We start from the raw sequence: 17,020 nt of genomic DNA on the forward strand, positions 1-17,020 counted from the left end.
TGCGTCCCGCGTTAGGTTTTATACCTACTCGGGGTACATGAGATTTTATGCGTCCCGCGTTAGGTTTTATACCTACTCGGGGTACATGAGATTTTATGCGTCCCGCGTTAGGTTTTATACCTACTCGGGGTTCATGAGATTTTATGCGTCCTGCGTTAGGTTTTATACCTACTCGGGGTGCATGAGATTTTATGCGTCCCGTGTAAGTTTTTATACCTACTCGGGGTGCATGAGATTTTATGCGTCCTGCGTAAGGTTTTATACCTACTCGGGGTACATGAGATTTTATGCGTCCCGCGTTAGGTTTTATACCTACTCGGGGTGCATGAGATTTTATGCGTCCCGCGTAAGGTTTTATACCTACTCGGGGTACATGAGATTTTATGCGTCCCGCGTTAGGTTTTATACCTACTCGGGGTGCATGAGATTTTATGCGTCCCGCGTTAGGTTTTATACCTACTCGGGGTGCATGAGATTTCATGCGTCCCGCGTTAGGTTTTATACCTACTCGGGGTTCATGAGGTTTTATGCGTCCTGCGTTAGGTTTTATACCTACTCGGGGTTCATGAGGTTTTATGCGTCCCGCGTTAGGTTTTATACCTACTCGGGGTACATGAGATTTTATGCGTCCCGCGTTAGGTTTTATACCTACTCGGGGTTCATGAGATTTTATGCGTCCCGCGTTAGGTTTTATACCTACTCGGGGTTCATGAGATTTTATGCGTCCCGCGTTAGGTTTTATACCTACTCGGGGTTCATGAGATTTTATGCGTCCCGCGTTAGGTTTTATACCTACTCGGGGTGCATGAGATTTTATGCGTCCCGCGTTAGGTTTTATACCTACTCGGGGTACATGAGATTTTAAGCGTCCCGCGTTAGGTTTTATACCTACTCGGGGTGCATGAGATTTTATGCGTCCCGCGTTAGGTTTTATACCTACTCGGGGTGCATGAGATTTTATGCGTCCCGCGTTAGGTTTTATACCTACTTCCGTTTCCGGCGTAACGTTCTCCACGACGTCTGTGGACCCGTGCTCTTCCATCCCCTCGACGGAGGAGAAATCTTGATTCGTCGCTGAACCAGACATCTCTCCATCGCAGCTGAGGCCATACCCTGTGTTGACGACACCAATGCAGTCGTTGTTGACGATATTGTGGACTCAATATGACGCGCCGAACAGGTCTTGCTCGTGGACCTGCTGCTCTTAAACGGTTCCGTACTGTCTGGTCGGAGATTCTGCTCCGTCCGGGTATTTGGGATGCGGTTGAGGTGGCTGGTTGTCGTCCTTTCACGTAGGTGGTGCAGTCGGATCTTGGGCGGGGGTGGTTACTCTTTGTCGTCGCGACCTTGGCCAATCACGTGTTGACCAATGCTGTTGAAACCGATCCCATAGCCTTGTGATGGTGCTGAGTGCTATATTGAAAATGCTGGCTACAGCTGATCGGGATTTCCCTGCCTGCAAGCGGCATATGGCGTTATTTCTTTGCACTTCTGTTAATCTCGGCATGTTCTTGAACTGTCACTGTCGCAGATGCCAGGCAATCAAAAACCCTGCACTTTAATACCATTCATAGTGCTGCTGTACGTGCAGTGCGTGCAGCTCCATGGCCCGTTTTTCCCCGAATCGTACGTGTTTCCCGACTAATGGTTTGCATGTCCTTAATGTTATCATTTTGATCCGGGAAACTATAACACATTAAAGCTGTTCATTTTGCACCTCTTGGTCCGCTACTGTTGCTTTTATGGCCCAAAATATCCGCATAGCGTTTCTAAGTATATATCATTTCCAATCGACCCTGGTGAGTTCAAGATCTGCCCTGGTGATAATTCGTCTGAGATATAAGCGTATACATGTACATAATACATGTCTTTACGTATGTGTGGCTATGGTCACAATTGCTGATCATATTACATAAATAAACTACACCATGATACTAGTTCATGAGCTGATTTATGGAGCAAGTGCATAAATGCGCGGTAGCGTTATGACATATCAAAAAGACTAGCATATATATATATATATATATGTATGTATGTATATATATATATATATATATATATATATATATATATATATATGCATTTTTATCAATTTTTGTGTTTACTGTGAATAACATTAAAGGTTAATGGTAGCTGGTCGCCTCGATTCGTTTAGATTTCATCGTTACCCTACAACGTTCCTTTGTCCTGCAGTACATTTGCAATTGTTTTCTTGCAACTTTCAGTATTTTCTCTGTGTTTGAATAATATGTAAAACTATTTGTAAATCCTTTTTTGCATTTGTATGTATTGAGACTCACACAGGCTAAACATGTAAATTGTGAAATATGATACAAAGTATTTCATCAGTGGTGTTTTCTCGCTAACGGACTCTTCGGTTGAAATCACGTTGAGAGTATTTGCATCGATTTTTTATCTCCTCTCGAAAATTTTAAAGTTATAAAATTATTTATATTTAGCAGCGCATTGAAATCGATGTTATGTAATCTGGTTGTGTAATATCTTCTCAGTCGGAAACATGGGAGTTACCTGTATATCATCCATTCCATCAGCACTCAGAGGACGATATCTGTTAAATGCAGTCTGTTTTAACTCCAAACAATAATATGCATTACAGGCAGCAATGGTAAAAGGAATAAATGCGAGTGTAAATAAATAGCAGCATGAATCGACCATCAGATATGTGGATAATGGCGTTACTGCCCTTGAGCGTGAGTTGGGTGGAAAGAAGGCATTGTTTTTTTACCGCATGTCCTTTTATTCCTCAAAATGTGTCTCCGCTCTATGTAATGGATTGACGAATGAAAACGTTAAAGTTAAGTGTCGAAATGTATCATAACCTGACACTGCCAGTACGAAATAAGCTACAACATGCCTATAATGGACATTTATATTATTTATATATTTTAAAAGAACTGACAAAACATCATAATGTTTAATATATATGTATGTATAAATTATAAGGTGTTGCAAGATTACTCCGGGTTCATGAGATTTTATGCGTACTGCGTTAGGTTTTATACCTACTCGGGGTTCATGAGATTTTATGCGTCCCGCGTTAGGTTTTATACCTACTCGGGGTGCATGAGATTTTATGCGTCCCGCGTTAGGTTTTATACCTACTCGGGGTGCATGAGATTTTATGCGTCCCGCGTTAGGTTTTATACCTACTCGGGGTGCATGAGATTTTATGCGTCCCGCGTTAGGTTTTATACCTACTCGGGGTGCATGAGATTTTATGCGTCCCGCGTTAGGTTTTATAGCTACTCGGGGTGCATGAGATTTTATGCGTCCCACGTTAGGTTTTATACCTTAAAACCTAACGCGCGACGCATAAAACCCTTTGAACCCCGAGTGATCCTGCTACAATGAGACCCGTGAAGATCCGGGGTAGAATAGGTCTTCAGCAACCCATGCTTGCCGTAAAAGGCGACTATGCTTGTCGTAAGAGGCGACTAACGGGATCGGGTGGTCAGGATCGCTGACATGGTTGAAGCAGGTCATCGATCCCAATTGTCGTTGATCGATGCTCATGATATCAGTTACTGGATTGTCTAGATCTGGTCCAGACTCGATTATTTACAGACCGCCGTCATGTCGCTGGGATATAGCTGAGTGTGCATGAAACGACAAACCAACCAACCCGCTACCGACATGTATTAATACGACATTGTAAAAGAATTCAAACAAATTCAAAGTTTATCGAAAACAGCTGTTCGATTTTACTAAAATTAGTATTACACGCGAGCTCGTTCAGTATGTATTTCATTTATTACTTGGCGTTTGTAGTCTTTTTATATGTCACTGTCGTGTTTAAATTGGCAGAATAATACACCAAACACACTAATGGTTTACAGGTACTATTTAAATACCTTTCATCGGCTTACCTTTAGAATTCAGATATCGTGGCGCTATACAATCTCACTTTCGAGTATTTCCGTCAAACCCGGAAAAAAGACAATCTTACGTTCAGCTATTACTCACCAGTAATGCCAGCACTCTCTGTCGGCAGATTGCTCCCATACTGTAACTTATACTTACGACGTCCGTTGCAACGTGAAATTTACAAACACGTCACATTACGCAATGACATGATTTGTGAAATTTTGTTACAAGATACATCGGCGAAGCAATGCCACGAGACGTAAGCCTAGCAACAAGGTTGCTGGGGTCATAGAGTGTACATAAGTTCCTCAAAGTGATTTATTGTCTATACACGCAATGTTATTGAATTTGAACATTGAAGTACTTTTAACAATACACTTCAAGGTTGTTCACCAGGAACATGATGGCCGAGGTAGTATAATGGTCAAACGGCTTCCTCGTCAGGTCACGTACCCGGGCTCGATGTGACCATCCTGGACGTGGCCCATCCCCAGGGTGCGCGCGCGTGTGTGTGAGTGCGTGCGCGCGCGTGTGTCTGAGTGCGTGTGCGTGTGTGTGTAGGGAAGTGGAAGGAGAGGGTTGGTGATATATAATGTATAAACTAAAGGATTCCAGAAGAGATCGAACAAAAATAACTTGTCCTCTGGTTTTACCCAAAAATACATTGTATGCTAGACATGATGGATGTGTTTGACGTCTCCTTTCGCAGACACAAATAATGTTTTGCTGGACACAACAATTTCTGTAAATAATAATATCTGAGTAGTAGCAAAACAGTAATACAATGGCGGTCTGTAAATAATTGAGTCTGGCCCACACAATCCAGTGATTAATATCATGAGCATCGATCCACGCAATTGGGATCGATGACATGCATCAACCATGTCCACGAGTCTGACCACCCGATTCTGTTAGTCGCATCTTACGACAAGAAAGCAGGGCAATCTGCTGTGGACATGTACAGGTGCGCCCCAATGACGCACGGGGAGCCGCTCGTTCACAAAGAAAGTACTATTTATTTTACGAAAACAATTGTCCACTTATCTACATATCCCTGTATTTTATATCAATGTGTATTCTTGTTTCAGGTGTACTCTGCCTTTCTCTTGCATGGACTCTGTTACCATATAGGTACGTAGCTCACTTGTACATGTACGTTAATCTATCGTGAAAGCTGCACTTAATATTGAATCACTGTATTAATCTTGAATGCCAGGACGCGGATTCATACAGTTTGCACATCGGTTGCTGATTCATACCTCAATGAACCGGGAAATATACACAGTCAATCTTTAATTGACAATATTTGAATGATAGATAATACTTACGATAAATATGTGGAAAAGTGAGCCTTAACTGTTGAACTCGTTGTTTCAGTAACAGGAGGACAAAGCACCTGGGGCCAGCAGTTTGTCATTCCATTTCTGTCAAACTTTGAGAAAAAAGGGACAATTTACATCAAAATGGTGACAAAGGTGGAGACATCGGTATATGTTGAAATCCCTTGGGAATCAAAGACAGACTCCTTCACAATCCTAGCATATTCCCAACACACCGTCGAGCTTCAATGGGACAACAGATACGAAGAGAATCTAGCCGTTGTGAAAAAAGCTATGTTCATTAATGCCACAGCAAATATTACAGTCTACTCGCATAGCTACGTGTCTAACTCGGGGTCCGGATTCCTCGCCATCCCTGTTAATGTCCTGGGTGATTATTACATTGCAGTATCATACACAAGGACGTTCTTTAATACATCCATCGTTGTAGCAGCAGTTGAAGACGCCACAGAGGTGATAATTCATTACAACACACATGGTGGTGTGTGTGGTCCTGATGGTTACCAGACGGGGGACATCTCTATACATATGCTGCATCGACTGGACGTTATCGGTGTCCATTGCACTGAAGACCTTACTGGAACGTCAATCACGAGTAACAGACCAATCAGCGTTGTGTCAGGTAACGTCGGAGGAAAGGTCCCTGTTAACGTCAACGGCAAGGATGTCATGGAGGATATGCTAATACCGGTGAAAGATTTCGGGTTTGAGTATGTGTTGACTAACGCGGGGAGAGCAGCGGGAACCATCAACAGAATAGTTGCGGTCGTGGACAATACCACAGTTAATTCAAGTTCTGGGGCTGTCTACTATATCAATTCCCTCGACTTTATTGACATTGACACAGACACACACGGTGAGCAGTGCATCCAGACATCTGATCCTGTCATGGTCGTAGCCTTTGGGAAAGGCGTCAAGGTTAACACTGACAAAAAAGGGGACCCCTTTATGGCAGTAATTCCATCAACAAATAGTTTCTCGAACGATTATTTTATTGGTTCTGATTTGGGACAAGGTATCGGAGCATATTCAGGTTCTGACTTTATAACTGTGATTGCATCTGTAGATAGTATTGGGGCCTTAGAGGCGATGTTGAAAGCAACCCATACTCCTTTGAGTAACAGTAATTATGGTGTAATACACACCCAGATAACAACATGGCCTCTCCAGCTGCAGACTGACAACAATACCATCTTCGGTGCCACGCTGTACTCGGTGTCATTAAAGTTTCGTGGAGTCGCTTTTCCGTTAGGCATGGTATTAGGTAAGTATAGTCATAATTCACCATATATTACTCCAGACAGTATTTCAGTTAAATCACCGCGTGTCCACTCTATATTTTGGACGAATCCCGAAGTGAATCGGAGACATGTAATTGATTAAGGCTTGGGAAATGCCACTTTCGTGTTATTTGTATTCTATTTTCAGTAACGCAAGTCGATTGATACCGGAAATTATAAGACCTTTCCGGCCTATTCATGAAGCTGTCCTAGCTAAGATAAATCTTCGCGACTATCTAAGAGGGAAACTGTCTATAACCTATCGCAACGCTATCTTACTTACGACACAAATCAAAGCTATGACAGTTGGCCCTTGCTGTGACGGAGGTAAATGTGTAAATATATACTATTCAAAGATTAAAACTTAGCCGCATTTGAGGATAAATATCGATTCTTTTCTTGCCACCTAGCTGTTTTATTCATATTATTGTTATGTGCAAATAATCAGTGAAGATAATATCGTAAAACATTGACGATTGACCATGATATAAAGAATTTGTCGCAATTACATCATAAGTGTGTCGTAACGTTGCGATATAAATACAGGGTCGCACACTTTTCATTCGGTTTATAAACACACCTGCAGCTGGCGATATATCCGTAATAATTTGTAAACAAAATTAGGACGGATGGAGAGCACTGCTTCACCTCAGAAAAAGACTATGTTCAACTCTAAGACAACAAATTGTCTGAATGTTGCACAGTTAGATCATCCAAATGATTATCGGTGTGCATGGCAGTTTGTAAATACCCTACATGCATATGTTTCTTTGTTACATTTTGTAAACTATCGCCTGTGAGTGTCACAGTGTAGGATCTAACATCTTGCAAAACGGACATATATTTACAAGGGCAAGGGATTTTAGCAGTATTGCCGTGTAAAAAACAGACAGGCTGCACCACACACTATGAGCAAACATCCTTGAAGAAATAATTATATTGATTTTAAAATAACATTGCAATCCCTTTAAAATCAGATCTTCACGAATTCATCATGAGGATCCCTGTACGGTAACGACTAAAATTACTCCAGCAAATGTAGTAAACGTGAATTGTGACGTCGATCTACAAAAAACACACTGGTTTCTGTCTGCAAATGGCGTTAAGTATATTTAAACAACACTGCGAGAATAAACGTGACTCGTTTCGTTTATCACTGTTATGACATATTCATTCATGGACTAAATGTCTTCGAACGTCATACCCTCCATCTATACATACTCGACAAGATGCTCTCAACTAGACGCCTTCTCACGTGGTAGACAAAGGGAAACAACTCCCACACGCTATTGAAATTTACTGCCCTTGACAAGAAAAGCTCACGGTCATTTCCATAACATACAAACACGCTGTAATGTTTCAACTTAAATAAACGAAAACGTACATTTGTAGATTGAATCGCTTAGCAATTTGTATGGGATGAGTGTGATGCTATCACGAGTAATACGTCATAACGGTAAATGTTGGTGGTGTGTTCTCCAGGATCTGTTGTTCGTGTTTTGAACGTGCAAGAGAAAACATGCTGTTTGCAGTTAGAAATGAAACAGTGGACCCCGAACTGTCGAATAATTTTCTTCAACATGCCGTCCTTTTCCGCCATCTGATGTTTCGTACGTCCCTTAGATAGAACTGACCCTGTCATAATAGTTCTATGAAACGTGGATGACATAGCGCTAAGACAGCTTCGAGAATAAAAAGTTAAGATATTTGTCGCTTTTAAGGCAATTTTAGCGATAAGAGAGCTTCGTAAATAGGTCGACTGACATGTGCGTTCCTATCGAATGACATTGTGATCACTTCTAGGCTAATGAATGTGCCAGAACACTCCCTATTATTTGATAATAGTTACGCCAGATGATATCAAGACATATACATTTTACATAATTATACATATTTTACATTTATTTCGCATGTATGGACATATTACCCTTGTATTTACAGAGCCGCAGATATGCTGGAGCAGCACGTGTCTGAACAACGGCATCTGCCATGTAGTAAATGACTCTTTTGTCTGCGAATGTCAATCTGGCTTTACTGGAGATGTTTGTCAATATGATCCAGGTACGTTTGACTAGAGTTAGGACGAAATACCATGTAGGTATTCAATACAATTCTGACCATAATAGTTTCGTATATCTGTATGTGCAATGCGTTGCCGACAACACTACTGATGTATGATGTGACTGGCAAATTACGTGTCCGTATGTCTGTATGTGCAAAATATGGCTTAAGTTACTATATGCTTGGGCTGTTGGGCTGTGTGTGTTAGATATGAATGAGGTTATACTTTAGCCGTATGTCTGCGTGTGTGTGTGTGTGTGTGTGTGTGTGTGTGTGTGTGTGTGTGTGTGTGTGTGTGAATGTGTGTGTGTGTGTGTGTGTGTGTGTGTGTGTGTGTGTGTGTGTGTGTGTGTGTGTGTGTGTGTGTGTAATGTGTGACGGTGTCTATTTGGGCCGCAGGTCTTTATGTGCAAGAACGGATTGGCTATACTTTGGACGTAGATCTGTATGTGCACGATAGGTTGACTATTTTCTCGCATGTCGCCGTCAGTGTTTCTGCGTGTCACAGTTGATGACATGAAATCATACATACGCCCATATGTATCCCTGTTACCTACAGTCCTGTGTGTGTGTGTGGGGGGGGGGGGGGGGGGCAGACCACGGCATCAGTCCATGACTATCAAATGGTCTCCCCTAAAGGAGTATGATCTAACGCTACCTGGCTCTATTTTAGACATAGTCGTTACCAATAGGCTATATTTCAGCTATAATTCAACCAGAACACACATGTGACAGTATGTAGAGAACATTATATTGAAGCCCAATATACAAAACTGGATATGAAATGATGCATATTAATACTGATCTAGATTGCATGACTCAGATCGTTTAAAGAAGTGACGTGTATTTCTAATCTTATCGACCAAATAGCTAGAACCATTATTTTGAAAAGAACACCTCCGTTGTATTTCGTTCACAGCACACATCGAATATTCATCTTCTGTTTTAAGCGAACACGCCATTGATCTAGTGAAAATCGGGGTTGTTAATTTACTGATATGCTCATTACGAGATCCTGGCTCCGATATGTGGGCGAGATGTGATCAATATATGAACGATACAACAGTTGCCTCGCAGGTAAACACAATAATACACCACGCATCAGGGGTTTGTTAGACTTCATATATGACTTGCATAGAAACACTTAACAGAATCATAATAGTGGCATGCTATCCTCTTGCGGTGAACGTAGCACCAACTACAGGTAATATTGTGTTAAATGAAATGGAAACACTCTCGGGAAACTAGTGTCAGGATGATTTGGTGATTGTGATTAATATATTTTACACATGACTCTCTTTTTTATGAACACAGGTTTTGTCATTATCAAAATGAGATAAATCCATTAAAGCATCACAACCGTACGTTTTGTCATACTTTATTCAAAAGACCGACATTTTATACTAACTCGCCCAAACCATTGAGGGTGTCGAGAACAAAGGCAAACGGGGCTCACACAGGAAGGTGTTAGGGTGTTTCTCGTTCTGTGCACGACACGGAATTGAACAAACTGAACAGACCTTAATTTTTTTAAGGACACAGAGAGAAAAACAATCTATTTTAGATATATAAATCAATGGAGCTGAACGAGACTATAAACTATTTTACATTCACATCGACCCCTTCGATGCCAGTGTCGACAACATGAAACTTATATAATTCCCCCAAAGGCGAATACTCAGCCACTGATTTATTTAGAAACGATCTCCCTACTGTAGTGATTCATCTTTTACTATCATCCCCACTGTCATGGACAGTCGTGGGGATTCCTGCTTGGCATAAAGGTGCTCAACAGGCTATACTCGTGGGAGACTCTAAATGGATCGGGTGGTCAGGCACTGTGACTTTGTTGAGTGCGCATGATATCAATCACTGTATTGTCTGGTTCAGAATCCAGATTATTTACAGACCGCCATCATTCAGATTGAATATTGCAGCATGCGGTGTTAAAACACAAACAAACAAATATCACCGAGCCAGCAATATTCGCAGCAGAGGAAAACAGATACACATGTAAGCATTAAAGTTTAAACAAATAGCTCTACGGTTGATTATGTTGGGTGTTGGTTAAACATTCATGCCTTGTTAGTGAAAATATAACCAGTCACAGAAAGTATACGGTATTTAAATATTCAATAACTATGCAATCCCTTCGAAAGTGAATGTGGAGAATTATTATGAAAATGCAATCTACCCCGATATATTCAATTCAATAAAGAAGATTCATCTTCAGAATGTCCTCTGTAGTACCCTACAGATTATTTCATCTCTCATAACTGCAATGCAACCGTATGCAATCTCAACATTTTCTCTGTGATCCGAACATTTCCATGTTTCCGAGGCAAGGGAGTTTACTGACTACAAAAGTCCAATTTCCTACCTTGCCGAACTAGGCTGGAATTATGGAATTATTATTTGGCTGGACTAACGAGTCTATGCATAGTCCGATCAAAATCGCGTAACGACATCAACATGCGGTTCAAAAACTGCCATGCAGATTTCGGCCGATTGCAGGATTGGCAATTGAAAGCATGTTTACCGACAACTGGGCGTCAACAGATATTTTCAAAATCTTTTCTTGTTTTTACTCTTCACTTCGCGAAGTACAATATAGATCTTGGTAATCGATCATATCGTCTTCACTGGGCGCTGCCATTTTGTTTGAAGCAAATGTAAGTGATATCATAGGTGGAATCTGTTTGGTCAATAAAAGAGACATGGTAGGGACATAACTCGTAATAGTCACAGGTTACTCTGCTGTCGAACCCTGCAATTCCAGCCGAGTTCAGCAAGGGTGGAAACTGGACCTTACAGTGAGTTAACTCCCTTGTCTCGGGAAGATGAAAATTTATCGCCGTGGTCTCTGTTCTGGTCGCTTTTACATTTAATTAGACAAGTACTGATATAAACGCCTTGAAACTCATGAATGCCACGTCGTGGCAACCACTTTAATCACGATACTTTGATATCGCATGGGGTTTTGATTGCACAAGCGAAGAGCTGCAGCAAACGTGCTATTCCATTATAGAAGAGACGTTTTTGTACGCCTCTCCCTTTCAATTACGATGATTGCCCAATCATATTCATTAGATAAATACCTAGCAGTAAACAGCTGTCTTGACAATGTTCCCATTTGGGTTAATGTAATGCAATTCACACAAGAAAGATTTATTTGATTTTCCAGGCATGAGCCGGCCATTTAGATCTGTTCTTCTCTATTTTTGAAGTGATATTATTCATAGTGCCCGTTCATCTCCTATGCCCAGAAGGTGTTTGATATAACTATTTACAATGTTGTTTCATTTCATGTATTTCAATATGTAGTCAATTGTGTCATTTCAGATAATTCCATACGTACACTATTGTGTCATTCAAGATACTTCGATGTGCATACTGTTTTGTCTTTCATTTACTGCAATACGTACGATGTTGTGTCATGTCAGATACTTCAATAGTACAATGTTTTGTCTTTCCACATACCTCAATACGCACAATATATGTCCTTCCAGTTACTTCAACATGTTGTGTCACTCTTGATGCTCCAATAGCACAGTATTATAGTTTCGCCTTTCAAGATACTTATAGTCATATTGTAATATTTAGCTTTTCAGATACTTCAATACGTATAATGTTGCGTCTTTCTAGATATTTCCAGACGTATAATGTTTTGTTCTTCCAGATACTTCATTACTCACGTCTGTTAGTCTGGTGACTAATTTCCTTGTCGCTGACTCCACGATCACCCCCAATTCAGGATTAGGCCTCACAGAATTACCTTCCACACAGACAGTTGACTCGGCGACCGTGTCTCTACCACTGGTTACCCCTTCTACAACTACGTATGCAACAACGCCATTGTCGGAAACGGAGTACCATACATTAACAACCTCTCTAACAATGTCCCAATTCCAACCACACATATCGACAAGTCCGGTACAACCAGGTATTTCTTCTGAGTTAAATATGATACCCACGACTTTGAACGTCGATGTAACCTCAACAGAAACAATCCTGACAAGTAACTCTGCAATGACACAAATCCCACTATATATATCAACAACTTCGATCCAAAAGGAAATTTCGTTTGAATTACCTGGAATATCTACTACATTAAAGGCCGGTGCCACACCCACAGAAGCTATTCTGGCTAATTTGTTCAGAAAGGCCAACAGTATCAAGGACACTACTTCAAGCGCATGCTTGTGCCTTTGTAAAGGTGCTCGTCTCGAGGTACTGGATGAGGCAGTCGTGAAGGAGGTCACTGACGAGATTAAGGAAGAACTCCTGTTGGATACCAAATCATTGTCGAAAACTGTACGCAAATACATCAGTGCCCCTGACGAGAGAAGTAGTGCCAAAGATGTTGGCACACTTGGAATCGTGTTACTGTCTTTTACGTTTGGGCTGATGATAGTACCAGACATTCTTAGCTGTTGCAAAGCCTTGTACCGTGCCCTTAAACGTGAGCAACAACCTAGGCAGCGCATTGACATTCACTGACACTTCTTTATCACACGTTTATAATTTAGGAGAAAAACCGAGCTGTAGTGTTTGAAAATCAGAGGAATGTTATTCTAAGTTTTCTCGTTTGAAACGCTATTATTTTAGTTTCGATTTAGAGGCTATTCATTCGTTACATAATATTCCTCTATTTTCTAACTGTAGGTTTATCTCCATTCTACCATGACCGATTTAATAATTATGAAATCCTTTCGTACCGTGGCTAACGTTGGTTGATCAGGCGAGGCTCATATAACTCGTCTGCGAAAGCGTTGGATGGTTTCTCTGACACTTTCCCAAGATGTTATACGCCAACATGAAAACGAAAACACCTCGAGGAGAAAAACACAACATTTACATATGTTCGATGAGAAGCAGCTGTTGTCATACACGTTTAAAGACAACATACCGATCGCGTTTCCTATCAGCGGTCATGACCTGGCTATTTTCTGTAGTTGTACGCGCCGTTTCTTACATTCTGACCTGTTTGAAATTTGAAGAGGCATTGAAAGATACATGACGGTCTGTCTAATCCGAAATCTGTACAATTAAGACGAATACCTTGTTAACACGATCCAAGTGTGTCATTACGTGGTAAAGAGCTCATAAAATCATACAAACACATTTCACACTGGTCGTTGAAGAAAATGACCAATCGGAATCCAGTATTTGACGGAGTCATGGGGAATGTTGAGTTGTGATTTCGATTATAATCATTTCTGTGTGACGTTATTGGGTTTAAAATGTCCGTGTTGTCTTCACATTTCAATTAAACCTTTTACACACCTGCGTTGCATTTAGTTCTTCGTGATGGATTTTGGATGAGTTTGAAAACTATCATATTCATGTGGTCAGAATCCAAGGCTGTGACCTGTTATATAGATAATCAGTTGCACGATCACGTGGCATATATATTCCTGTCGTCTGCTGATGGTGGGTTCGAGCCCCAGCTAATGGTTATGATACTTGGTTTGTGAGCACTTTTTGTGTGCCCATGTTTTTCTCGAACGACTGTTTGGTAAACGGCTACAAAGTCATCATGTCCTACATCACGCTGACATGTCACTGACATAATGTTCAATGCCACTCACTCACTCACTCTTGAAATCATGTACACAAAATATTGAACAACCTGTTGTATAATTCAAATGTAATTCCTGGAAGTGCACATGTACCTTTTGACATCATGACAAATTTTGATGGACTTCCTCAAACCGATCAGCCAAGTAAAGGAATCAGTTTGTACTTTCTATGTTGCTGCACGCAATGTCGCCGTTAGACCATCTGAAACGAAAGTTAAACTCATGGATAAAATTCACTTGAATAAGAAACTTTTAATTACAAGATGGATGTCCTGGCGGCTCAACACGGTCACGTCGTCTTACATGTACGTGCGCCAGATAGACTTTGTGAGCTTCACTGTACAGGGTTCGTGATCACATATCACACTTAGGAGCATCTTGCAGCAAGCATATATGCAGGATATACATCCGTTCCCGGAGTCCCATCTGGTATTTTATCAATCATTGCTACTGTAACAGCAATTATTTACCTTTAGTTAACATATCATCAATATTATACGTATGACATAATGCTTGGTTTCAGCATGCTTGGTTCCAAGGCGCCTGGCTAAGCAGAAACAGTCCATGCTTATCATATCGCGTTAGAACTTACGTCTATATGGAGCGGACCCAACCGATTTAAGGAGGGGAATATATGGATGTCAACTTATGTGTATCCTTATGGATGTCCCTGTGTGTATCACTTTTAAATGCTTTTCAAAGACCTGATTTGTAACTAGTGATGAGGACCCGTGAAGATCCGCGGTAGAATAGGTCTTCAGCAACCTACGCTTGCCATAAAAGGCGACCATGCTAGTCGTAAGAGGCAACTAACAGGATCGGGTGGTCAGGCTCGCTGACTTGGTTGATGCATGTTATCGATCTCAGTTAAGTGGATCCATGCCCATGATGCCGGCCCTGACATGATTATTTTACAGACCGCCGTCATATAGCTGGCCATGGAATATTGCTGAGTACTGCGTTAAACAACAAACAAACAATCAAACAAACAAACAAGTGATGAGTCTTGGTTTCACCACTATCAACCAGTAACGGAACAACTGTCAACGCAATGGAAATATCTAACGCAAAGTTTCTTCCGTCAGCTGTTGTTATATAACTATGCGCAGCGTGTGGAACAGAATAACGGATACCTTACTTACACCTTTGCCTGCATGAAGTTGGGTGGTCTCGAAAGTGAGACAGATGGCTTTCTTTTTTGTTCCCAGGACCAGTCACTCGTACTGGCAAACAATCCTGGGTATGTCCATGTGGTGAAGCAGTGGCATTTTTATGTTATTTAAGTTTAAATACCTTTTTAACAGCAGCGTCGTCGTCAATTATCAGGAAAATCAAGCTGAGTATGCGGACCTTGCTCTTGAAAAGTCTTGTTTGAATCCAATGTATGCAGTCGTCGGACTCCATTAGAATGGTAGACGATTTGGTTCACCAAGCGGCTGATCGGCTACGTTTTGACAACGCTTACGCGTACTTTTATGGTGGTCTCGCGTAGTACACATGTCCCGGCAAAAGTTGAACATTTCTCCTTTCAAAGCTTATGCCAAATATAATAAAAGTATTTTTGTCTTTGTTTCTTGTTTTTAACAAAGCAATATTTCAGCAATGTGAAGGCGGACTGTAAACAATCGAGTGTGGAACAGTGATTGACATGCTGGGCAGCGATTTATGCTATTGGGATACGATGACATGCGTCAACCAAGTCAGCGAGCCTGACTCTCCGATCACATTAGTCTCCTGTCACGACAAACATGGATCTTCATGGATTTCCTCCATGGGGGCGGGTGATATAGGAAAGGAGTGCGTCCGTTCGTCCGTCCTTCCGTCCGCTTCGCAGTTTTCTCAAAACTATTCAAGTTAGATAATTGAAATGTTTCAAATTGATTTTATTGGTCACGATATCTAATAAGTGCGTAAAATGAGGACACGTTTTCTCAGAAGCTACTGAAGTTACATGAATGAAACTTTGCAATTTTATCTAAGAATATATACGTATCACGTCTGAGTCAGACAATTGGCGTCATATGTTTTTCTTTATCGTCCCTTGCTAGATGTTTTAGATTTTGTGCATACTGTCATCAATGGGGACAAGTTTCCGGTGATACTACATCTACGTTTGCATTATTTTAAGAGAAACCTGTCAAGACTGAGATACTTAATAATTTAGAAAGCGCCTTTGGTGTGTACTAATTTCACATTAAATCACATTTTCCCATGGCATAAAACCAGCCTAGTCACTGTCTCTTCTTACGTTTTTTTTATGACTTTTATAGCTAACATCCACGTTCATAATATTATTATTCACTACTATACGAACAAACACAATTTGATTGTGCCCAATGGCGGGGGGTAGTCATAGTTATATGATATCCTTTCACATCATCGCCTCAACAGTCAATTCTTCCTTCATTGTTGATGTAGATCTTGACGATGCAGGTTACGTTTCTCTGCGTCATTATTTTCGGTTATTTCTGATAATAGACGACGTAAACGTATCTCAGACACTTGTTGCATTTGTTAGTACATGTATACACCCTGACATGTTGCTTACTGATCAAACACTGGTTCAGCTACGACATTTTAACCATGTCATTGAGTTGTAATACTTTTTACCTTTTCCTTACCTGAACTGTTTAGGTTGGCTACGCTGGAGTCAACATCACTGAATCACTCCAAACTGTAAACCTCGGAGACATAACTGATGTAAACAATTCCATCTTTCATCATATCTGTTCTGTTGTCATCCGCCATTTTGTAATGAAACAAAAGTAGTACAGTACTGTGATAACGTGTTTCCGTGCACTGTGAAGCAGTCATAAAATCCGACCCATACAATCCAAATCAATCAACCTTCTTTATAACACTGAAACAATTA

At 40.9% G+C, this 17,020-nt stretch overlaps 1 protein-coding gene across 1 annotated transcript in view; it reads left to right on the forward strand.

The window, feature by feature from the left end:
- The window catches only part of LOC124141862 (IgGFc-binding protein-like), a 28,075-nt gene extending 14,240 nt beyond the window's left edge, over positions 1 to 13,835 (forward strand). Inside the window, exons 2-5 of the mRNA XM_046510021.2 lie at positions 4,974 to 5,016; positions 5,263 to 6,489; positions 8,447 to 8,566; positions 12,246 to 13,835. Of these exons, the coding sequence (XP_046365977.2) occupies positions 4,974 to 5,016; positions 5,263 to 6,489; positions 8,447 to 8,566; positions 12,246 to 13,066 (2,211 nt within the window). The 3' untranslated portion in view covers positions 13,067 to 13,835. The remainder of the gene's footprint in view (positions 1 to 4,973; positions 5,017 to 5,262; positions 6,490 to 8,446; positions 8,567 to 12,245) is intronic.
- Positions 13,836 to 17,020: the final 3,185 nt, after the last annotated feature.

The sequence above is a fragment of the Haliotis rufescens genome, unplaced genomic scaffold (genome assembly GCF_023055435.1).
Source record: "Haliotis rufescens isolate VD_foot unplaced genomic scaffold, xgHalRufe1.0.p SCAF_7, whole genome shotgun sequence".
NCBI classification, from domain to species: domain Eukaryota; kingdom Metazoa; phylum Mollusca; class Gastropoda; order Lepetellida; family Haliotidae; genus Haliotis; species Haliotis rufescens.